Source organism: Zosterops lateralis (genome assembly GCF_965231275.1).
Source record: "Zosterops lateralis genome assembly, chromosome: 14".
Classification (NCBI taxonomy): Eukaryota; Metazoa; Chordata; class Aves; order Passeriformes; family Zosteropidae; genus Zosterops; species Zosterops lateralis.
The window spans coordinates 4,260,510-4,285,037 of record NC_139774.1 but is presented as its reverse complement, the minus strand read 5'-3'; the positions used below and the strand labels follow the sequence as shown (position 1 = coordinate 4,285,037).

General features: G+C 45.6%; 1 protein-coding gene across 3 annotated transcripts in view; it reads right to left on the bottom strand.

The window, feature by feature from the left end:
• The window catches only part of SLIT3 (slit guidance ligand 3), a 473,506-nt gene that overhangs the window by 2,322 nt on the left and 446,656 nt on the right, over positions 1 to 24,528 (bottom strand). For all 3 annotated transcript variants that reach the window (XM_083871948.1, XM_083871949.1, XM_083871950.1), the window contains 5 exons: positions 21,779 to 22,019; positions 20,662 to 20,792; positions 6,032 to 6,186; positions 3,587 to 3,872; positions 1,260 to 1,468 (listed from right to left, as the gene is read on the bottom strand). In XM_083871948.1, coding sequence (XP_083728074.1) covers positions 1,260 to 1,468; positions 3,587 to 3,872; positions 6,032 to 6,186; positions 20,662 to 20,792; positions 21,779 to 22,019 — 1,022 coding nt within the window. The remainder of the gene's footprint in view (positions 1 to 1,259; positions 1,469 to 3,586; positions 3,873 to 6,031; positions 6,187 to 20,661; positions 20,793 to 21,778; positions 22,020 to 24,528) is intronic.

Below are 24,528 nucleotides of genomic sequence, written 5' to 3'. Positions count from 1 at the left end.
CAGCAGCTTGGGAGTGTCTGAATGAATGAATGCTGAGTGTTGAGTCCTGCAACACTCCTGCAAAACAGGAGTTAGTTTTTGTGGGGAGATAGGTTGTGGGGAGACAGATGGAGATGGTGCTGAAGGCAATCTTCATATATTGCAGCTGTGTTAATTGCCAAAGAGTGGGAACAGCCTTGCCCTCACAGCTATGGGGCTGATAAAGAGTGAATTGGCTGGTTGGGAGTTAGTTGGAGTCTGCTGGCTGTGCTGTCAGGAGGAAGGGACAGACAGGAGGTTGTGTGAGGGGCAGAAAGGGTAAGACATTGATTGAGGGACAGACAGGGTTAGGTGGCTGTGCTGGGGGCAGGAAGGAGTGAGCTGGAACTGCAGAAGGAGAGAAAGAGCCAGAGCTGTGTGGAGCTACCCATGGGATTGCAAGAGATAAGGTATGAGAGACTTCTAGAGGGCAAGGTGCTGATACTTGAAGCTTCTGAAGTTTTATTGAAGCACTCTGAGTATTGTGGCTGTCTTGACAACTGCAAGTTTTACCACGTGTCTGCTTCTCCAGAGCAAAGCTCAGCCTGCTCTGTGTGACACTAGTGGTCTGGGATACCTCCAAGTGTCTGTGCTGTTCTGCTGTCTCTGTGCAGCAGATACATTTTGGTGATGGGCATATGTAAAATTTGGAAATGTGGCTTGTGCACAGGAAAGGGATAACTTAAATAAAAATACCATGATCCAGCTCCTTCCTTCTAGACAAGAAAAAAAGAAGCCAGAAAGGATGCAGTTAAAACTCAGTGAGTTTCCAGGGAGTCTTTTCAGGTCAGGGCAGAAGAATTGGGCTTCTGCCCTTGTAGGAAACTCCAGCATGATCTGTGAGATTCCCCTGGAAACATGCCCAAGAAAGAGCAAGCTGAGAATCTTTCATGCTACTTCAGGTGAGCAGTTCCTCCTTGTAAGACCTCCCTTCCCAGCAGTGCAAATAAATGACCCCTGCTTGCTGAGGGTAAACCTCACAGCAACCTCTTCTTTAAACATCTCACCCAACACCTGGAGGATTCAGGAGGCAGAGAATAAAACCCTTTGCTCCATGTCCCCGTTTCTCTGTGTGATAGCAGCTACCTACTGTTATGTTACTCTGTTCTCCCTGTACTGCTCTGGAGGCTGGCTTAGCTCTATCTCCTATTTGCCATTCTCCCCTCCAAGTCTAGTGGCAGGGAAGAGAGTTGTAAAGCAGGAATGCAGCAGCACAGCTCCCGGCCTGGGGCCAAGCCTACCTCTGTCACAGAGCTCTCCACTGTAGCCAGGGTCACATTCACAGTAGGGCTCCCCATGCTCCGAGACCTTACACTGCCCGTGGCTGCATTTCAAAGTCCTGCAGGGGCTCGAGGAATTGTTCTTCTTGTCACAGTAGGTTCCTGTGTAGCCCTCCGTGCACTTACAGGTGTAAGCAGTGCCAGCTGCCGTGCACTTACCGTGCAGACACCTGGAGAAACAGAAGCATTTAGAGCTGCTCTTTGCTAGATGGGAAAGTTCCTTTTCCCAGAAATGTTTGGTTTTGGCATTTCTGCCCATTTAATTCCAGGATTCTAATCCAAAGACAACAGCTCAGTGTCAAACACTCTGGAGAAAACTGTGAGGTTTTAGTGAATACTGGATAACGTTCAGAGAATACATTTAGAATTTGTGAACCTAAGTAGAAAACATTAGGCTCTTCCATGAGCACAGACCAAGGCTTGCCATCCACACAGGACACCTCACCTTTACAGCATCAGCACATGGAACTAAGTGCCAACAATCAAGCTGCATGCCCAGGCTGCCTGAGCAGAGTTACTGTACAAATAATATCAGGTGATGAAAACCAGTGTGATAAATGCTTGTGGCAAAGCTATGCACAGACCTATCAGTGGGCAGCTGTAGTTGAGGGCTCCCTGGCTCCTGGGGTTTGCAGTGAGCTTTGGCATTTCCGAGGAACACCACAGGGTGGGGTGGTGATCCTTAGCAAGTTCTCTGGCACTGTCCCCAATTCTGGGACAGACTTGAAACGGGCTGAGAACAGTGAGGAAAGCAACTCTCTCCAGCCAAGGAAAAACTGCTCAGGGCTTACAAACCTTTGGCATAACCTGACATAAGAACATATCTCTCTTATTTTTAATTTCTTTCTAGTACTTTTAAATTATTCCCTGTTCATGTTGAGTTTTTGTACATTTAATTTTTAAGCTTTGAACTAAAAAGGGGAGATTAAAGAGCAATTTCAGTCAGATCCCGACATGCAAAACACTGTAATGAAGGGAGTCACAATCTGTATAGAGCAGTATTTTCTGCCCCATGAACTAGGGATTTCCTGATCTTTCCAGGTGCATTTCCTCATTGAGATAAACCCATGAGTGTTGGAGCAGACACCTGCCAGCAGGGCTCCACACTCCCCTGGGAACACTGGGCAGGGCTTTAGGGAGCCAGCTCCAAAAGGCTGAAGTGACTCAGGAAAGTTGGGACAGTGTGCAAGCATTAGAAATACACACAGCTACTCTCCTTAGCAAGGGGCTATGCTCAAGATTGCCTCACCCTCCCTGGACTATGAGAGAAACAATCCCTCATCATGTAAACATCTGCAACTCCCTTATTTTTCTCTGTCCAACCACAACAGCTTTGTGTTGACATTGGAAATTCAAGGAAATGTTTGGGTCTTCATACCTTTGGTTTGTAAACTGTCAGGTGCTTTTCAACACCTTCCAGACTTCAGTACTTTGCAGAATTAGAACCAGGAGCAAGTTTAAAATGGTACCTTTGCCAAGTTACGTTTCTGAGAGTGATTATTCACTGCATCAATTTACCTGTCAGAAGTATGTGCTCATGAAAAGCGCCTTCCAAGACAGCAACTGAAGAAACTTCTAAAATAAAAGTACTTCCATCTGCTTATGAAACAACACTGAAATATGCAGTCTGCTGCTCTGCACAGGACTGTTTCCTGTGTATTGGCCATAAGAAAGCTATTCATCCCATGTTTCTGATGGAGATGTGGTTACTGAGCCTTTGAACTGTAAATACTTTACACTCACGCTCTCTCCACATGCAACACCACGTTATCCTTTAAACTTGTACTTTAAAGGGCTGTTTCAAAGTGCAATATTTAAGTCAGCTATTTGGGAAATTTAAAACTGCTCACAGTGGAGTGCATAATGGTCTTCAGGGACTAAGTTTGAAGACTGGGCTCAGTGCTGTTGGGAGAAAACCCCTAAAATGAGTACCTCCCACTCACAGGCAGCTCTGCTCTGCATCCGTGCAGGCACTCACCACCTGGGGTTAAGCCATGCCTATTAACAGGAGGTTTTGTATTTTAATGTGTAGAGTCACAGCTGAAGGTATGACCTGCAGCATTAACACTTGAGCCCCTTCAGGACCATGAGCTCCTTTGGCAAGTCAGCAACATCTGAACAAGAAGTGGAAATCAAGAGCTGCCACAGATGCACACTCAACTGTCAATAACCTCATGTGGGGACCCAGCACCTCCAAAAACAGTCAGATGCAGTTTTGCAAGATGAAATATGAAATATGCATTAGCTGTAAAGCTTTTGCTCTCCTGTCAGCATTTGTTCAAGCTTACTTGTGGTTAAGACATGGATCTCCAATTTCCTGGTCACACAGAGGGCCCATCCAGCCTGGGTGACATTCACAAACCACACTCGTTTTCTCCAGGGATCGGCAGATCCCATGCTTGCAGATGTTACAGGATTTGCAGCCAGGAAGGACTCCCAGTGACTGCTGTGGTAAATCCTTGAAGTCCTGCAGCTCGTTGTTGATCCTGACATCGTGAATGCACCCGTGGAAACCATTTGGTGTCTTATCTGCACCCTGGCGCAGGGATGATAATCCAGTAGAGGTTGGGATCCCTTCAGATAAAAGCAAAAGGGGAAGGTTCACTTACACTTACAACGATAATATAAAAATTATAATTGCTAAAGCTTCTTTTGTCACAGCCCCTTAAAATCTTTGAATAATTAATTTGCATAGGACCTTTGTAAGGTAGCACGATCTGACTGTCCTCATTCTGGAAATGGAAAGAAAAAAAATAAACTCACCCAATCTTCTGTAAGAAGTACATGACCCAAAAGAAGAAAAACCAAACCTTTTTTTTGACTGGTGGCCCCGTGTTCCTGTCCTTAGATAATGTTCTTTCTCTCTACAGTTTAATAGCAATGATTCTTCTGAAAGGTTTGAGAATGCCTTCATTTGTCAGCAGGTAGCATCCACCTCTGGGATGCAATGAGACAGTTTGGTTTTACTGGGTCACAGTGTTAAGAGAGGGAGAGGTAAGAGTGCATCCCAGGGAAAGCAGTGCAGGAAAGCTCTAAAGACAGGGAACAGCCTTTCAAGGGGCAGGCCAAGGCTTTGTGGTGAGCACCTCCTATCTTGTCCAAGTGCTTGGAAGAATTCACACAGTTGGATGGCTAGCAGGTTCTTTTGGATGTTGTTTTATGCCAGCTTGGATGTACAGCTGCATTAGCACAGGAAAGTGCTTCCCTTTTCAGCCATGTGAGGCCTCTGAATTTGCTGTCTGTAAGTAATGCCACTGTTAAAGGTGGTCCTAAACCAAATCCAGCATCTGTTTAACTGTGTGTTAGGAGGAAAGTTGCCAGAACAGGTGATGTGGTTGTGAGATAGACACAACTGTGAGGACCTGAAGGTTCAGGTCTGTGTTAACCTTACTGTAGGTCAGGAACAATTGCTCTGGGGTAATTTAGGCAACTACTTTAACTAAACTACCTGCAGAGGAAGGGCAGCTGGCTCCCATGGGAGGGCTGAACATGAAGAGGTGGCACATGAAGAACAGGAAGGGCTGTTCTTCAGAGAAAGAAGCAAGAAGAATTTTCATAGGCTACAGCAAAAGTCTTTACTGAGGCCACAGATCCTGGTTTCCAATAGTCCTTCATTCCAGACTTCAGGTTTTTCCTGAGAATTTTTTAGGTACCTTTTGAGAATTAGTATTGATCCATGATGCTCATCCATTAATGAAACTTTTCCACAGGATTAGTTCCCAAGTTCCCTGGGTATAAATTGCTGCAGGATTGGTATCTTTTGTGCTGTGCTAAAGGGAGAAATTGTGATGGCCTCTGCACCAGCAGATTATCTTTGCTGCACAATGCTTTTTAATAGCCTGTGACATTCTTAATAGGAGTCAATTTTAAAAGTCAGCTCTGTACAAAGCAAGATTAGCCAGTTTTCTGTTTTACAAGGGCAATATTCAGGGTTCTTTTAGGAAAGTGTTATTAAAGAAAATTATTTAGAAAAGACTTGACCAGCACCAACTGATGTTGGTAAGAGTTTCTTCTATTGGCTTCAATGATCTCATTAGAAAAGGCTCAAAGACTTTGAGGCTATTACCATTCTGCTGACTTTTGTGTTTGAAATAGGCTGACTAAAAATTCAAGAACTCCGTGTCACTGAAAGAGATTTCAACATTCGGTCCAGAACAGAACTAGAGGGCTTCTGGCAAAAACAATCCATTGGGCAGAAACCAGGCTTTGTTCTGTCTCTTGTAACCAGACACCTAATCAGTGGTATAGTCATTATTCTGAGCATTGTTCCCCACCCCATTTGGCCTCTTCTCCCTCCAGATTCAGTACTTAATGTGAAAAAATTTCTTAACTGAGGTTTGGTCAGTTCTAATATCTGTCTAAAACTGTGGCTTCAGTTTCCAGTGAGAAAACTATTAACCAAGGTGCTCTTAGCTTGGGTTAGTATGTTTTTTAATCACACACCTCTTTTCCCCCAATTGTTAGACTTCTATAAAACTTCCAGCTGCTCAGATTATGGTATATTCAAACCTACTGACTACTGATTTGCTTTTTTGCCATGACAATTTGTGATACTCCCACTGATACTTCCACTTCATCCATGACACCTTGGTGCCAGGCAGTTCTGGAAGCTTCTGAAATGCTGAGTGGGCTGTTCCTGTAGTGGCTGTGTGAGAGCCCTCTCCATAGGATGGAAGATTATTTCCTTCTGAGAAAACATGTTAAAACCTCAATTCTAGAGCAATTCACAGTACCTCCAATGTAGAGGGGGGTGTTGAGGCTGACAGAAGACTGTTTCTGGAGCTTTCCCAGGCTCTTGGGAGCCCCCTTGTCCACCACCAGGTTCAGAGTTTGGTTCAGCATCACGAGTTCCACACTATGAAACTGCCCATCGTTTACTGTTTCCACACTAAAATGTAAGAGGGGAAAAATAAAAAACAATTAGAAGATGAACAAGGAACAGCCTCTGCTTCTGTGACATCCTGTCCTCTGGTACACCTTGCACAGCTCTGGAGTGCCCTGGAGTTTGCAGTCACAGTGTTCTCAGGTCTCCTCCAGCAGGGAAGTACAGACTGACACCGAGCTGGTCCTGTGCAGGCAGTACTGACACATATGGAACACCTCAGAGGGCAGCTAATCAGGAGAGCAGCCACTCCAGCTGCTTTTCCCAGGGGAGAAAAGCAACTGTGTAGCTACATGATACACTGGCTTTGGTGACAAAGCTACCAAAAAATCCCATTCTGTGCTCTCAGCCACAGCTTGCTGCCCTCTGTCACACTGCTTAGTGCTCATGCTGCAGGCTGGATCACTGAAAGAATTCCTTCTTGTATGGATAGTTTAAACTCAAATTATCTCACAGGGGTCAGGAGAGATTGCAGTTTGGGGTGAGACAGCAGGGACCTCTGAAACCAGCATCTCCTCACAGCAGGAGTGTCTTGGAACTACATACAAAGGAATAAGGACAGACTGAGGATCTTAAAGCCAGAGAAGGGATTCAGGAGGTTTTGCCTTATAAATGACCAGTGTGCTTTGTTCAACATCAGACAATCCTACCTGAACACAAGGAAAAATGACAAATTGCTACTCCTTTTTGGGAAACATTAAGGTGTTGATTAAAGGTTGAGAGTAACACAGTGGGAATTGTTGGGTAGTGGGGCAGAGAGCAGGGAGCCATCTGAGCAGACAAGATGTTAAAGTAGTGTGCCTTTATTGCTTTGCTTTTAACACTGATTTTTCAGATGCATGAAGCCTGCAGCAACCTCCTAGTCTGCACCTCAAACCATCTTCACCTTCATCTCCTGTTCCCTCCTCCAGACATTAACAGAGGCAGTGATATCATTCCATTTGTGTCCCACTATAATTTTTTTTTATTTCAGGGCAGCTTCAGCTCTCAAACCTTTATGCTGCATGGTGAAACTCTCCAAAACACCACAATGGTTTCATGCACTCCTGAAAGCAGGGAGGAGCAAGGGTAGGATTACCTGCTCTTGAGAAAAGAGGGTTTCAAACAGGGGTGGTAGTTACAGATCTGATGGGATTTTCTCACTGCTATAGGTGTAGCTTAATGGCACAGTATCTGTTCCATGTGCACTCAGACACCAGGGCATAATAACATCTGACAGCAGTAGTGGTTTCTAGCCCTGGTTCCATCCCTGAGGTGCTTTGGTTTTTAATTTTTTTTTTCTCAAGGAATTTTCTGTAAACAAGAGAAATATTTTTGTAATTGTAACTTTGTTATTAATTTTTTTCCTAGGAGGGATTTCTTCTTGATGTCCCTGTAGTCTGACCAATGTGAGTGAAGTTTGCCTTTGTTTCACCAACCAAATTGGTGTGTGTAAAATAGTATAAAAGGGAGACACATCCCAAAAATAAAGGCGTGATTTTCAGCCTTCTAAATCTCAGTGTCTGTGTTGTTGTGGTGTAAAACAGCATCAGTGGTTGGTCTGGAATCAGCCTGTGAACTGCCCACATGCAGTGTTGCCTGTGAGCATCCTTTCCCAGATTCCTCCCTTCAGGCTGGGGGTGCTGCTAAGTGTGGATAATGACAGAACACACCAGCTTTGGGCATCCTGAGAAACTGCTTGGACAACAGCCTGGATTTGGGGCCGCCGCACATGTGGTGCACACCACAGCACAGTGTCAAAATTTGGGTTTCTGCTCATTCAGAAGGCCCATAAGCTCAGCATCCTCCCACAGGAAGTTACAAATTCACAGGTCAGGTTCCTTTCAGGTGATTTGTCAATTTGCAAGGTCAATGTCTCCGAGCTGTTTGCCCACACTTCTGTGTTCTTCATTGTCAGTGGAGAGGAAGAGACACACTCATCTCTAAGGGTGAATCACCTTTTAGATGTGACCACCTCTCAACCTAGATGACATGCTGCCCATCTTTAGTGCCCACTCCTGCAGAACTGATGTGTAAGGCTATTGCAGCAAGGAAGTAGGACCTCGACTTCTCAAACAAATTACATGCCTTGGAGGTTACTGCAATTCAATTGTTGCTGGAAGAAGTTTCATTTTTATAGTGTTTTATGGTAGACCTGACATAACCAATTGTACTTGAGCGATGTCAGGCAGGTGTTTCTGGGGATGTGCTATTTGACAAGAGCACACTGCTGTTCCAGACTGGAGCTGACCTGCCTCTGCAGTGCTGCTCTCCCCACAGGTTTTTGGGATGAATCACAAGCACACGGGCCTTCTAAAGTTCATGTAAGGTTACACAGGTCATAAGGTAACAGACAGCAGTGTATGAGCACCTTTACAGTGTGGCTTTACATAAATAAGTTAGTTCTGCCACAGAAAGGTTCCCAGGAAAGCTCTGCTGGCTCAATCACTCATTCCTGACCTGCAGGGAAGCACTGGGCTGTGGCTGCTGCCCATGCTCAAGATGGTGAGAGAGCCCTGGGGAGAACTCAGGAACCTGGAGCTGATGGTACAATTCAAAGTGTTTTAAAGAAAAAGCATAAAGGTTTGACACTGAACAAAAATGCAGATCCAGTTGGTCCAGCAGATGCTCTGGATCAGAGCAGTGGTACCAGGGCCCTGGCAAGGGCAGTGAGGTGAAGAGAGGCAGAGGATGTGTGCTGCACTCACTGCCCAAGGGGCTGAGGCTGTGCCCCTGGGAAGGGCAAGCCTGTCCCCACTGCACCCGAGTACTGCAGTGAGCACAGCACTTTGTGGATTGGCAACTTCAGTAAGTTTGGAAACAGCTGGTCCAAACGTTGTGTTTGGATACTCTGGAATTCTGCTAAGTGTCTGCTGTGTTATGGGGAGCAGCTGTGCTATGCAAATGCTGACTGGGTGATCCCTCTGTGCTCCCTACTTATCTCACTGTTCTGTGCACAGCCTGATTCCCAGGGGGTAAGCTCTTGGACTTCCAGCTGAAAGGTGTGAGATAAATGGAAATGCGCATGTGGGATTGTTAGTCTGTGCTGTGCAGAAGTGCCAGCGAAAGGGAGAAGTGGAGCCAAGCCCCGTGGGCTGTGAGAGCTGAGCACTGTGGAGGCGGGATGGATGGCTGTAGGACAGGGAGCCCTTCCCCAGCAGGATCAATAGCTGAGGGTAACACACCAACAACGTGGTTATCTGCACAAGGCCAAGCCATGACCATTTGTCAGAGGACAACATTATCACATCTGGCAGGAGTGGCTCTTCCCAGAGCCAGGATTTCACAGGCATTCATCACCTACTCTCCACAGTGTGTGCTTTTTCCAGATTATACCCTGACTAGCAGGCAAACCAAAGTCTGTGAGCCCTGGGGATGGAAAGAGCCACCCCACATAGTGCTCATGCTTTTCAGCATGCCCAGAGCTGGTATTTTGGTTGGAAAGGGAGTGAGAGGTCCCAGTCTGCAGGAACACATGGATGAGTACTACTCCGTGCTGATTCTTTCACTTTTTAACCCGGAATTAAAATAATCCTTGCCCTGAACTTTGAGAAACAAAGTAACTCACAGCCCTCACCCAACACTGCAGTTTTGTACAGCAGATAAAGTCAGAACAGGCAAAGCACTCATTTGCTGTTTGAGAAGACACAGAGATATGATAGAAAAGCCGAATGTGGACAGCGGGGATGACAGGAAATCCCCAGCCAGCAGATACTCGTGTGAGAGCACTTACTGCTGCCGCTGCTGGCGGAAAGGCTTTCAGGATTCTGAGCTGGAGACAGCCGTGGGGGAGAGACAGCGGTGAGAGAAGAACTGCAGGAACTCTCCTCAGAGCCCGCTGTGCAGCCGGGCCTTCAGGAGCCCCGGCAGTGGCGGGGACAGCTGGAGACTGCGGCCTGGCGGGGATGAAGGGCGGCGCTCCGCTCCGGGGGGCTCCTGTCAAACCCCGACTGAACTCCCGACACCGGGGACCAGGTGCTGGGACAGGGCTCTTCCTTTGGGAACTGCCCGCGGGATGGCAATACCCGCCTCCAGTCGGCATTTATGGGGTTCCTCCGGCCACCCCGCACCGGCCTGCCCGCTCCGAACGCGGCGGGGCGAGGGCGGGAATGCTGAGTGACAGCAGGGAATGCGGGATACGGGCAGGGAATGCGGGCTGAGAGCGGAAAATGCGGGCGGGGAATGTGGGATGCGGGCAGGGAAAGCGGGCTGTGGGCCGGGAATTCCGGGGGAGCCGGGAAGGCTGTCCGGCAGCGCGGTGCAGCGGCGCGGACGGGCAGCAGAGGGCGCCGTGGCACCGCGAGCCGGCTCTCTCCTGGTTCACTCCCGGCCCGCTCCCGGCCCCACCGCGCCCCCGTCCCGGGTAAAGCGGATCAGCCCGTGGGGGACACAGCGAGGGACACTCGAAAGGTGCGGCACAAGAGCCCGAGGGCCGCTGGAGCCGCCCCAGCTCCATTTCCCGGGGCGCTGACAAACCATGTGCCGCTCCCGAGATGTGTCCGAGCCGTTTATACAGTCAGGAAATTCGATCTCAGTTCCAACCGCAGCATTTGGTGCCACCGGCGTTGGATATTGTATAGTTTACTACATATCCTTGTTGAAAAACAGGGGAGGAATTATGATTGAAGAGTAAACACTTGAAGTGTAAGCAAAGCTTTCCAGGAATTTAATAATTAAACTTACTGAAAAGTAATCAGCAAAAGGAATGGAAAGTCTCCCATGACACAGAGTGACTCCTGGGATCCAGGCACTGCTCTGGCTGTGGTTGGCAGCTGGTGGGGACCCACCTGGACAGGCATTTCCCCCACTGTGCCCAGCCTCTGCAGCATCCCTCCTCCTCCTCCTCCTCCTCTTCTCCATCACACTCGTCTTTGCACAGCTCACTTTACCTGCCTTGCACAGTCCAGTGCATTGCTCCCACTGAGGTTTCCCTCATGGAGAGCTGGCCACGGCATCGGGTCAAATTTGACCAAAAAAAGAGGAAAACACTGGGATGTGGGGAGAGCACAGCTTCCAGCCCTGTGTCCAGTGCCTTCTGTTCCCTCAGAGCTGCCTCACAGGGAGGGGAGGACACTAGAGAGGCTCTATGGAAGAGACAGTAACATTTCCTCGGGGAGGGAGCTGGTCTCCCCTGCCAGAGCAGCCCCAGCAAGGTGAGCCAAGGAGCCACTGCACAGGGCACTGCACACAGGGCACAGCCACTGCACAGGGCACTGCACACAGGGCACAGCCACTGCACAGGGCACTGCACACAGGGCACAGCCACTGCACAGGGCACTGCACACAGGGCACATGGCCCCTGCTGGGAGCTCAGCTCCAGAACACAAAGTTAAGGGAAAGGGATGTATATTAAACATAAACCCCCAGGCAATACAGGAAAGAACTGATTTCCACTCTCATTTTTCAGCTATTTCTCTTCTGCCTCCTATATATTTTCTTTCCCCTGTACTCCAGCCCCAAGCACATGCAGATGTTTCACTGACTCCCCTTGCTCTAACACCCATGAGAGATTTAGAGCTGAGCCACTATAAATATGCCAGTGAACAGAAATGCATTAAAGGATTAAAGCATTCAATTGGAACTTGTAAAATTTGGGCTTTGGGGTCAGGTTGGTTTTTTTTCACTGTCTAGTAATATACCTTAACTGTAGACAGCCGAGAACAGCAGGGCAGAGGAATCAAAACCAAAAATAGCTTTAAGTATCACAGCAAACCATGTCACTGAGGAGATATATAACCATCAATTATGCAAATGAGAACATTAATTCATTAGCTACAGTCTCCAGATTTTCCTGACCTCTGTCTTAATGGGGACACACCTCATTTGACACACAAAACAAAGGAAACACAAGGATGGTAGGAGACTGGGGGTGAGGACCATGGGGAACATTGAACTTCCATAATCTTTGAGAACATTTTAAGTAGAAGGGAATAAATAAAAATACATGTCCATAAGAGCTTAAGGAGCTTACAGCAACAGAGAAGAGGTACCAAAATCAAAACCTCAAGGTGAGAGCTGCAGGGAACACAGAGATGTCAGCAATTTGGGAACTGTGAAACTCACAGTGTGCTAGGCTGACTGCTGGTACCAGCAGTGATGGGTTCTCACCTTCCCCAGATACACTTACCTCCTACCATAAGTTCCAGCAATAATCAGTCCTTGGCCTAAAATAGATTTAAACTTCACCATGGCAACAAAGGCAAAATCATAATTGGAGTGGTGTTTGTGCTACCTCCACAATAACACATCACTTCAAGCACTATCATCTTCAGGAGCTAAATAAAAACCACATGTTGAGAAAAAAGTATGAAAAATGCTAATGAAACACAGGACTAGGGAAATAAGAGGTGAAAGGAATATTAAAGCACTCAAGTTCACTTTCAGCTTGAAATATACTCTTTTGTTATGTTCAATCCTGTTTTACATGACTTGAGTGTTAGGTCTTTTAGGCTGAGAGTACTCAACATTAAGAGTTTTTTCCTTGATGCCTCCATTTTAATTTGCTTGGTTTTATACCTTTTCTCCTACTTAGAACTTTGTAGACCACCCAAAAAACCTATCTTTCTCTTCTGGGTGTTTACAGCCCTTGAACACTGGCAGCTGATTACCGTATCTCCCTTAATGATCGTTGGGCCAGGCTATGCATATCTAATTTCCAGCCATAACTCAATTCCTGCAGCACCCCTGCCAGCAGTGAAAGTCATTGTATTACAGACCTTCTTAGGGAAAAGCAAGGACCTTTTTTACACCCCTGCATCATGCAATTAACACAATCTTGACCCCTTTCCCTAGATGATTCATAAAAGGGTCAGACACCCAGCCAGGGCAAACATTGCATGTTTGCAGTGGATTCTCACAGTGTTCCCTGACCTGGATGAGATCCCACAGCTCCCTCCAGCCCCACTGCTGAGAGCAGAAATTGCTGGGAGCAGAATTTGCTGGGAGCAGAAATTGCTGTCTCCTGCACTCGCACCAGCAGAGCTGGATTCCTCATTCTGCTGAGAATCTGTTAAAGCAAATGCAATGCCAGTAAAAACAGCTGGAATGCACTCCTCAAGTCCAAGGCCTCTCCTGAGTGACAGATCAGAGTGTTGCTCCCTGCCCACCCTCTCCCCAGGATGAGTTGGCTCCTCACTGCATGTGGTGGTGTCACGAGCCACCCTGTCTTGATGTCCTCACAGTGACATGCATCAGACAAAATATCAAACCCACGAAATACAGAGTGCAAAAAAAAAAAAAAAAAAAAAAAAAAATCAGTCAGAGATTCTGCAGTGCTGTCGGGTTGGTGTGAAATCTGGTATCCTTATAAAAACAACACTGCAAAAAGCAGAGGGGAAGGCAGGCCCTGGCACAGCAGCAGGGTGGTGGCAGCCTGAGTGCCACATCCTCCCCAGCACTGCGTGGGTACAGCTGAGTGTCACACAACAGGACAGGCTGTGACAGCCCCTGGCCCCACCAGGGCTTGGAACAGAGCAGGGTGAGGGGTCGCCTTCTAGAAAAACAGCTTTGCCATTCAGCTGGTTATAAAATGGCAGGCTCTGATGAGAAAATCCACCAGGTGCCTTCCTGTACAGAGCTGTTACATCCAGCAGTACTTTGCACCATCAGCTCTGGTGTCTGTTAGCAGCAGGAAGCAGGGAGCAGGGCCACTACAGAGTACAATTAACAGGGTATCCAGTCAGAATCACAGAGAATGATGGGTTTCACCTGAAATTAGAGGCTAAGTCCCAAGAAAAAAAGAGTTGTATCTATTTAGAAATGGTTTTCACCTCCTCTATAGCAACATACCTATAGCTGGATCCTCTCCTTCCACAGAAGTGACCAAACCCATGGATGTTTGATAGCCACCAGAGCAGCTGCCATGCCCACCTTTCCCCCCAGCACTGGGGCCAAGCTGTGGCTCCCATTTCCCTACTGGGAAGAAGCACTGAAATAAGCATGCACAGACCCATCCTGCACCTCCACATCTCCCTCAGCTCCAGGTCTGCGTGTGCTGCTTCCAACAGAGGCTGCATGGGTTGGATGCAGAGCCAGCCCAGCGCTTGGGATGGATGGGATATGAATCTATCACACATGGTACACATCTAAACTTTGTGTTACTCATCATGTTCACAAGAAATTTACAGGCAGGAAAAAATAAACATATTAGCTTGCTACATGTTGTTGTAAGGCAAAAAACCTTCACAATTCAAGACATGAGCCCATTGTTAGTGCACAGGAAGTTTATAAAGTCATTTTCACTATGATTAGGTTTATTCCATCACTGTCTATTATGAAAACACTTCAACCTTCCTCTGATGCAATCAGTATTAATGAACTTTGGCAATGTACTACTGGACCAACGACCTATGGTATAGCAGAAAAATGCCTTTAAAACATATTTGCAATCCTTCTCCAGCCTGGCCTCTCACCCCTGGCTGACAGGGGATGCCTGAGTGCAGCTTAGACCCACAGCTCCAGATTTTGGCCCCTGAATAAGGTGGCCTGGGACTCAGAGAATGTAATTTTAGTCATTCCCTCAGGACAAGTGACTTTTAGATGAACCATTCCTAACTGCCTGTACCTGGTACCACAGACAGGCCAGCACTGGCTCCCTTTGTGAAAGGTTTTGCTTTCTTCTGGTAAAAAGCTCACTCTGAAACGCCCTATATATGTGTGAGACATAAAGTGGGGGTTTGCAGCTTCTGGGTATTTGGACACTGAACTGAAAAGAATGAGCTGGATGGAGGAGATGATGGATGATGGAGAGAGAAGATGAGAAACTGTCAGTCTTGCAAGAGATACTGGAGAAATTTACAAAGAAAAAAATTAATTCAGCTTAACAAGATTTTGCCTGCTAAGTCCTTCGTTAGCCTGAAGGACAAAACCTTACCCTTCCTAAGCTTCAGCTCAGCAGGAAAAAGTTTCCATACTTCATGAAAGCAAATATTTGATTCTGAACCTAATGATAAAAGTTAATCGATATTTTAAGGTCTTGACCCTACATTTTCACTGTCCTACTGCACAAAAATCCAGGACAAACAGGGAAATGCAATGTTTGTAGCTTGACAAGAACTCTCACACTTGCCATTTTTCTCCTATTTAAGTACTCCAGAGCCCTTTATAAAGGTAAAAAAAAACCAAAACAAAACAAAACAAAACAAAAAAAAAAAAAAAAAAAAACCCAAAAAAACCCACAACCTCAGCTGTCCTTTGCTTTGGCTCATGCAAGATGTATAAATCCATATAAATTTTACAATTTTTCCTGTGCAGGTCAGAGACTAATGCCAGTTTCTTTCATTATATTTGATACAGAATCCCTAAGGGGTACCTGAAAAAGTAAGAGTGTGTGATAGAGAGAACAAAATGAATTGCAAATATGCAGAATTGTAAAGAGCTCAGTGATGCCTCACAGAAATGCCTGAAAAACAGTCTATTTAGAGCCCATCCAGAGTATCAAACAGGCATCCCACCAGGGACGGGCACAGCACAGGCTGCAGACTCTGAAGGAGTTGGGAAGAAAAGGACCAGTCATGCAGTGCACTCTGCAAAGGCACTTTTGCCAAAAACTGAGTTTGACAAGCTCTAATAATGATCCTAAGAATAATTAATGTTCTCACTCCTCCAGCACATTTCTCCCCAGAAGGCAGAGAATTAATGGTGAAGCCTCCCAGGCTTTTCTTCAGATAAGCAATATCAGCTTAAGAGACAATGGCACAAAATCTCTCTCTGTGGAAGGTGTGGATGTTCTTCCACCACCAAAGCAACTGTTCAAGCTCAGCACCAGCAGAAATTTGAGTAGAGAACCCAAGTCCTTGGGGAGCAGCACATCCATTCAGCAGTGGCATGCCCAGGGACAGTTCTGGACACCAAGTTCCAGCAGCTCCCAGGCTCCAGAGCCACAGGCAGAGCCCGAGGAAGTGGAAGGAAACTGAAGTTTGCAGATGCCACCGGCATAAGAACCTTGTGCTTTTTCATAGCCTGAAGGGACAGGGGAGCAGGAACTTTATCCTCCAGAGACCTGCAGCACATTTCTGAAACACCTTTTCTATTTTTCATGCCTTTCTCTACTTTTTATCGTGCACAGGGAAGCAGATTTAATTTGTCGCCTTGCAGTCATCACATCTGAAACAGATACAGCAGGAATGTAAGCTCCTTTATTTCAGGCCTTTTGCTTTAACCACAAGAACATCCATCTATGCTATGTAAGAGTCAGCCAGACCATGAGAACTGCATGATACAATCTACAAGGAATATTTTTAATGATGTAGCATTTTTGAAAGCAGATTATGCAAGGATACTTTTAAAAGGGATTATAATGTAATTTGGGTGTAGTCTCTACAGAAAGACAAATATAATTCATTCTTATCTTTTCCTAACTGCCTCTTTTTTCACTGCTGTCAGGAACTCTGCATGAAAACATATGATTTTACACCAACGACGCCTGCATCTTGCTCTTTACCAGATATGACTGTCTGTATGCAACATGGCAATCTGGGAACTCTGGAGGGAATTACATCAGCAGTTGGTGTCAAAGTTCTGTTTTCCATTTCTATTAGGAAGGATTATTTCGGCATCCAAATCAATATGACTGTATGGCAGCATAAAATCTATTGGAGAAAAGTTTACAAGTAAGGTCTTATCTCTGGCTCAAGGAACAGATGTGGGAAAAAAGTCTGAAAATAGGGAGTTCTCCCTATAGAATACAGTTAAACAGATACTAGTGTCAATGGCTGAATGCTGGAACCATGGAATTAACTGCTCTTTGTTAATTCAAACTTTTAACAATTGGATTGTGGTAGTAAATGAAAGCAGCACATTCCTTACCAGTTGACATCTTTAAATTAAGGTACAGCATTTGTGTAAAAGATTTACTTCCTTTCTCACTGTTGGACTGTCAAGTACTGTCATGGCATGGAAGAGTAACTCTGAGCAGTGAAGAAACCAGGAGGGGCAATAGAGCACTCAGAAAAAGATTCCTGTTCTCATTTGTCCACGTATAGAATAATTAAATAGAATAAAAGAAACAATAACTAGGAATCCTTCTTCAAAAATGGTTCTCCTGTAAGAGCTTTGCTCTGATGTCCAGGAAACCATTTCTCTGCAGCTCACAAGTGACAGGTTCCAGTTAAAAGATCAGTCAGATTTTCTCCTAAAGGGTGAGTTTTGTCATTGCATTATATTATATTAATGGATTAACTTGTATTTTTCTCTAACTTGATGATAAATGACAATGAATTTTAGGTATTTGTTTCGACTGGACATGTGCTGACCTTTACCTGGCTAGAATGAAAGAGAAGCCCAATGTCAACTTTAACCTTTCTAACCAAACCTACCACAGGGACAAACACACGTTAAGCAAACCTGAATGTACAGCCAGTTATCTTGGGCTTTTCCAGACTGACTTTGTAATGCAGTTCTGGTTCAGTCTGCTCAGAGGAGCAACTAAAATACAGGAACAAGTTCCCTCTGGTAGCCAGAGACAGAGACTCCCCAGAGGAGTTAAAATGAGCATCTCTCCTGGCAGTCCACTCCTATGGCACATCCCTGCCCTGCATTCCCCACTGCAGCTCTGCAGCAGAGCCCCTCTCAGGGCTCCCAGCAAGCTGAGAGCACACCCTGGGTCTGGTGCAAACCTTCTCCCAGCTTTGTCCCACTGGGCTGGGGCACAGCTTCGCACTGGAACACATGGAGTGCTTCATCCCTGTGGAATACTAGGGAAAAATACCACCAAGTGGGACTTACTCACTGCCGAGTTCCCAAACAACAGCTTTTATCTTATCCCTACAGGATATTACCTGTATTAGCCAAGTGCTTTGCTAATTTTACTGTTGGTAAGTACTATTAATAAATCTTATCATGGACACTCTGATGAGGAATTACAGATCATGTGGCTTGCCAATGACTTCCCACATCCCATCCTGGGAGTACCTGAAATAGCCAGCAAAACATCTCAGTTACAGCCCAGGACCAGGTCAGTGACAGATTTCCTGCAGCTGTAGCTGGCACAGCTCCCACCAGGCTGTTTTAAGGCCTCCTCCTCTTCTGGCAGACTCTTATGGGGAAAACCAAGAGCCAAAGCCCTGCTCCTCTAGTCCAAAAAGTGGACAGTTTTGGAGGGGAGGAGAACATGATCCTGACTGTGAAAATTAATCTAATAGTCTTTCAACAGAGCTTTGCAAAGGCAAACAGTCCACTTTTGCTGAGATTGAAACTGAAATGAGGCATCTAAACAAGACAGCAGGGAGGAGGCAACAGGGAAGGAAAACGGTTTTGCCAGTAGTGAGGCCAGGATGTTACAGGTTCTCCTGGCAACCTTGTTTTTACTGACAAATGAAAACTGTAGAAATTGAAGAAAAGAGTTTCCCAAATTCTTCAGGTTGAGATAAAATGCATCACACTGAACCAGCCATTTGTTTCATCAAAATGCAGATTAGGAGAAAATGCAAATAAAAGTCCTGATAAACTCATGGGAACCAAGTCCAGGTATAAGTAGACTGTAATTTCCCTTGAGAAAGCCTCTAAACAATCCAGAAGGTATTAGTGACACAACTTAGAAATGATGGCCAATGCCTGGATAATGGAAATAATTGACCATTGTCCAAGCTACTAAAGGAAATGGGGGGATTTTCTGTTATTTGGTGTTTTCCTGTAAAAACTCAGTGCCAAGCTGGAAGTCACATCTTAGGCCAAACAGAGCTCATGCCTTAGCTAAAAGTCAAACAGAGAGGTCAAACCTGATCCACTTATGCCTCCTATCCTGAAATCCTATGTTTGTAAGAGGACAAGCAGGTTTTCCTGCTCCTTCTTCAGCCTTTAAGGAAAACAAGTCTTTTAATCTATTTAGAGGCCCTTTCTGACATTCTTTAGCTGCAGTTTTTCTCAATCAACCTAATCTTTTCCCATCGAGCTCCATGCTAATCCCATTTTGCTCCACTCCTTAAACTAATAAAAGATTAGAGTGACATTTCAGAAAGGGCACCGTATTAAGCAGCTCCTTTCCCATCGCGGCAGAGCAGGGTGCACAGAACGGCCCCTTAATCTTATGGTAATGAGGTGTCAGTGTGAATGGAGCCCTCCTCCTCCTCCGAGCCATGAGAAGGGTGTGGGGACAGCCAGGACACCGCAGCCACCACTCCTCTGTCCTGCCAGAAGGTAGCGGGTCACAGGGTGCTGTTTTTGTGCTGGTGGCAGCAGCTCCTGTCCCCACTCTGCCCATGGCCACCAAACATCCACACAGACCTGTCACCCCCTGTGCTGCCCACACACAGAACGAGCTTTCCCTCTCTTCTAATTAGCGACATAAAACTGTTTATCAACTTTAGCGTTGCTCTAGCAGCTCATCAATTTGGATCAGCTGCCACACACAGAGACATTTTTCACACCTATCCATCCAGCTGGTGAAAACCATGGGCAAGCTACTCCCTTCATTCCTAAAGGGGACGAGGCAGTGCTCGTCCTGGCAATATGTCTGCATTGGTATTATCCAGTTTGCTTTAATACAGAAAGATTGTTTCTATTTTCTTAAAAATGTCACCATTCCCCTAAAGAAAATTCCCTGGGAGGCTCAAGTGTTGGCAAGTGCTGAGAAAACTTTCTGAGACAAGTACGAGGTGGGTGATGCGTGGTGACATCCATCCTGTCCCCTGCTCTAGCAGGATGCTCTTCCCCCACAACGTGAGGTGGGCTGGGAATTGCAGCTCTGCTGCACACACAGTGCCAGGAGTGTGTGCTGAACCCAAAATGCTCTCTGTGCTCACAACTGCATCTGTGTTCAGAGCAAACTGGGGCAACAGGGCTTGAAAATAACAACCAGGGGAGAGGGATGCTGAAGGAACTATGGACAAAAAGGGCAGCACGTCCCTCCTTCCTACAGAAATATCTCCATCCATAGATTTCAATTCAACATTTGCTTTTCTTTCTTGTGACTAGTGAATGAAACCTGTGGATTTCATATCCTCAAAAGCCCTGTGTCTGAAGTATCAAAGGTCAAAGTGTCTGAAGGTCAACCTACCCTACAATTTACCTTTGCCATTTGTGCTTTTTTGTAGTTGTGTAGTTATTACTGATAAGAAATGTCAAGAATTTCCTTAAAAATATTCACCCCGTAGAAGAGTTCAGCCCTTCTCCTTCTGTTTGAGGCAGTCTAACCCTGCAGTTGCACATTCACTGCTCTGTCTTGGTAGAGTCACTTAATGCTAGATATCAACGAAGAAACTGATTAATTGGAACTATTTCAAGGGCAAAATTCATTAGAAACTGAAACTTTACAGTAGATTGGAAAACGCATTTTTCTACAATTACAGGAGGACACAGCATCACTGGTATTGCCAATAAATGTCAATTTTTACCCATACAGCCTCTAGCTAAGTCTTTATTTGACTTTCTCATCTAATTACATGCATAAAAGAGATACCTGGAGGTAAAAGAAAAGGTTTTTCTCCAATGCACATTGCTTAGAAAAATCCTAGCTCTCCTCCAACAGTTTTGGAAGTGAACTGTCTTGCCAGAACTTACACTTACCTGTATACTGTGGTAGGTGGGGAGTTTAGGGTGTCATAGATGAGCCTCACATGTCCCTGGTACAACTCCAGAGCCAAAGGATCATTGTCTCCTTTGTACAGTAAGATGCCATTGTCCTTGTCCGTGGCTACCTGTGAAACATTCATAACCACATAAGGTTGCTTGAGAATGATTAATAAAAGAAATAAACCTATATTTAAAATCAAACCAGTATATGCAATTCAAATATACTTTAATATATCATATACATGACCAGCAATGAGAGCAAGAGCCAGGAGGCACAAAAAGGTCTTAGTACCCTTGGGTGGGCTCACACACAAAGGTCAACTTCCCATTTCACATGAGAACCAGTTTGCAGTTGTCTTCTGAACCCTCTGTAACAAAATCCCAGGCCTTTTGTCTGCTGAATAAGCAAAATATTCTCCAGAGAGGCCATTCAGAGCAGCCTGTTTTAAGAAGCATCATGACATTAAACACCAATTTGTACAGGATGAAACACAATGCTCTGGATCAGTTGGAAGACACGGAGCATTCCTGAATCATCCCTGGTTGTGTTGCCAGTCTGGGAATCAGAGCGTGGAGACATTCTGGAGGCTGGATGTGTGCCCACAAAGGTACACTGGTGCCTCAGTCACTTCTTCACATCTCAGTGATTTTACACACTCAATCACTCCTTCACATCTCAGTGATGCCGTTTTACACCACAACGACACAGATCCAACCTCAGAAGGCTGAAAATGACTCCTTTATTTTCGGCCTATGTCTCCCTTTTATACTATCCTAAACAGACCAATTTGATTGGTGACACGAAGACAGACCTCTTCACTCACATTAGTCAGACTAGAGGGACATCAAGAAGAAGTCCCTCCTAGGAAAATGAATGAAAAACATAGCTAGAGTTTACAAAACATGTCTCTTCTTTACAGAAAATTCCCTGGGAAAAGTATTTCAGAAACCCAAAACATCTCAGGCACGAACTAGGGCTACAATCTTAGATCAGACAAGTGGCTCACAAATTGACTGATTTCCCCAGGATTTTGGCCAGCAGCCCACGTTCCATCAGCACAACACACACGCACCTTACAGGTATCACAGCTTAGAGGAGTGTGTAACAAACCTGGAGGGAGATGTTGGCCTGGGGGCGGATCTTGGCGGAGGGCAGCTCCACGTAGGAGTCCTTGCCCACGAAGTTGACGGTGATGAGCTTCTCGCAGCGCTGCCCCGCGAAGCCGGCCAGGCAGCGGCAGACGGGCTCGCGCTGCGCCACGATGCACTGCGCGCCATTCTGGCACTCATAGTCGTCACACGGGCTGGTCTGCAGCAGCACCATGGGTGGAGGCGTCTCGCACAGCAGCCCACTGCATAGGCAAAGGAAGGGCAAACAGCCTCAGTCACCACTGTGGCCTTGGAGGGCACGCAAGGAAGATCAGAGACTTCAAATGTTTTAGGAGGCAAAGCGCGGACTTGACGCTGTTGTACACCACAACGACACAAAGACCCCGACTTGAGAAGGCTGAAAATGACCCCTCTATTCTTGGGGAGTGTCTCCCCTTTTATACCATTCTACACAGACCAATTTGATTGGTGACAAGAAGACAAACCTCTTTGATCACACTGGTCAGACCAGAGGGATATCAAGAAGAAGTCCCTCCTAGGGAAAAATATGTAAACATTTTTGCTGTTACCGAAACATGTCTCTTGTTTCCAGAAAATTCCTGGGAAAGGAATTTCAGAAACCAGAACATGTCAGGCACTAACCAGGGCTACATGGACTCAATATTTTCTGAGCTTGAGAAGAGCTAGCTTTCCTCAAGGGAAACTTTTCAACAGTTTTTCTTTTTCCCAAAACAACCTTGTGTAAACAATATTCCTTTTCCATAACAACAGGTGCTATTTGCTGTTTCTGTTACTCAGCCAGTGGGAGAGGTGTCAGTCTTATGGACCAATAACGTGCCTTTAGCACAGCGTGTTATAAAAGGGCTGAATGGATTGTAAATAAACCTTCTGATTTCTGCTGCTTTCTGACTGGAGTCAAGTGTGGTAATGCAATCCCTACACCTCTAGCAGATGCTTCCAAATAGGAAAGAGCCTCACTTTACCTTTTGAGATGTTTAGAAGCTAAGCTGGAAAGTTCTGTGGATTTCTCCTTGTAATTGTCTCAGAGCCAGCCCAGAAGTGTGGATTGGACTGTAACTCAAAGACTGTCGTTACTCTCATTGGGCCAAGGGCCAAAAAGCCCACCTAAGCTATTAAGTACTAAAGAGAGAAAACAAAGGAACTCAACACTTTTTGAGGAGCTGTAGCAAGCAAGGAATTAGTCTCTGTGCTGTGCTCAGCTTTGTTGTTTTATTTTTGTATTATTTTCCTTCTTTATTGAAACTTTTTTGATTTTTCAAGGCACTCTCTATCACACTGTCTCGCTCATTATTATAGCCATGTTTCTGCCAGGCTGGACCCTCAGAGTGTGGGTAAAATCCATAGTCAAGCATCTTTATTTTGTGTCCTATCGTGACAGCAAAGAGCACAGAAAAAAGGCTTTACTGTCCAATTTTTACTACCTTTTATAATGTGTTCCAATAGAGACTTAAAATGGTGAATAGGAACGACACCTCTATAATCCCATTAGTTAAACCAGAGAAACAGCAAAACACCACCTGGAGAAAGACTGTTTTGAGAAAGAAGAGTTGTTTGCCAAGATTGTTTTGAGAAGAAGCTTTCTTGAGAAATTTTTCCTTGGGAAAAAGTTAGCAGCTGCCAGCAGGCTAAAATCTGTCAGCCCCAGAAATATCAGGCTTACACCACTGTTTCCTCATTTTTATTTTGGGTGCTGCTGATGCCTTGGAGGGGCTACCTAAAACAGAGGCTAGATGAGATTAGGAGAATAAAAGTGGGTGTTTAGTGAAGGCCTTCAATAAATACCCATTTTTCATTCTCCTAATCTCGTCTAACCTCTGTTTTAGGTAGCCCCTCCAAGGCATCAGTTTCTGGTGCCCCAGGTGGGAGTCACAAGTTTTTCATACAGGTATAAGTTTGGTCCATTTACATCTCAGGGGTTAATTAATCCTCCAAGCCAGTGCAGACACTGAGAGCAGCCTGTACTGCCCTTTGCACTGGTTCTCCAGCTCTGCAAGGCACTGCAGCCTGGCTGAAACAGCTTCCACCCATACTGAGCTCTGCAGAGCTCCCCAGTGAAATCTGTGAGCCATTTAAGCCCAAACCTGAGACCTCCCCATCCTAGACCTGTGATTTGAGTCTATTCTGCTCTTGTAAGTGGCAAATAAGGGAACTTCTTTCTAGAGGTACCAGCAGAACAGAGCACTGCTAACCCAACCTGTGAACTTCATTCTACCTAATGCCCTTGTTTTGTGTTTTCTTCGGCAGCAAGTAGAAAACAGAAGGAAAAGTCAGTGCATATAATTTTAATTTTTTGGAAGTTAAAAATAATCATATTAAAAAAAAAATCCATGTGACCCACAACAGCCTCCACTAACAGAAAGCAAATGTTGGAAGAAGCCAGAGTGTCTGTGCTTAGTGCTGCTCTGAAAGATCCCCCAAGCTCCTGGTAAGGCTCCTGCACAGCCTTGCTTGCTATGAAACCCCTCTGGTGTGTGGCTTTACCAGGGCAGCTCTCCTGATACTGGGACCTAGAAATTACATTAGTGAGAGTCTCTGTCAAGGCTCTTTCCTTTTTAATTTTAAACATTTTTAAAAAGTATATATATAGAAATAATTAATAGGGTTTATTTTCCTAGCAGTGGAATGTGGAACACAGCCCGACTTCCAGAGCTTGGCCAAGTCCATTCTGCCTGGTACAACCTCATTTATTTAAATAATCACTGTGAGTTCCTTGCAGCAATCTGTCCCAGT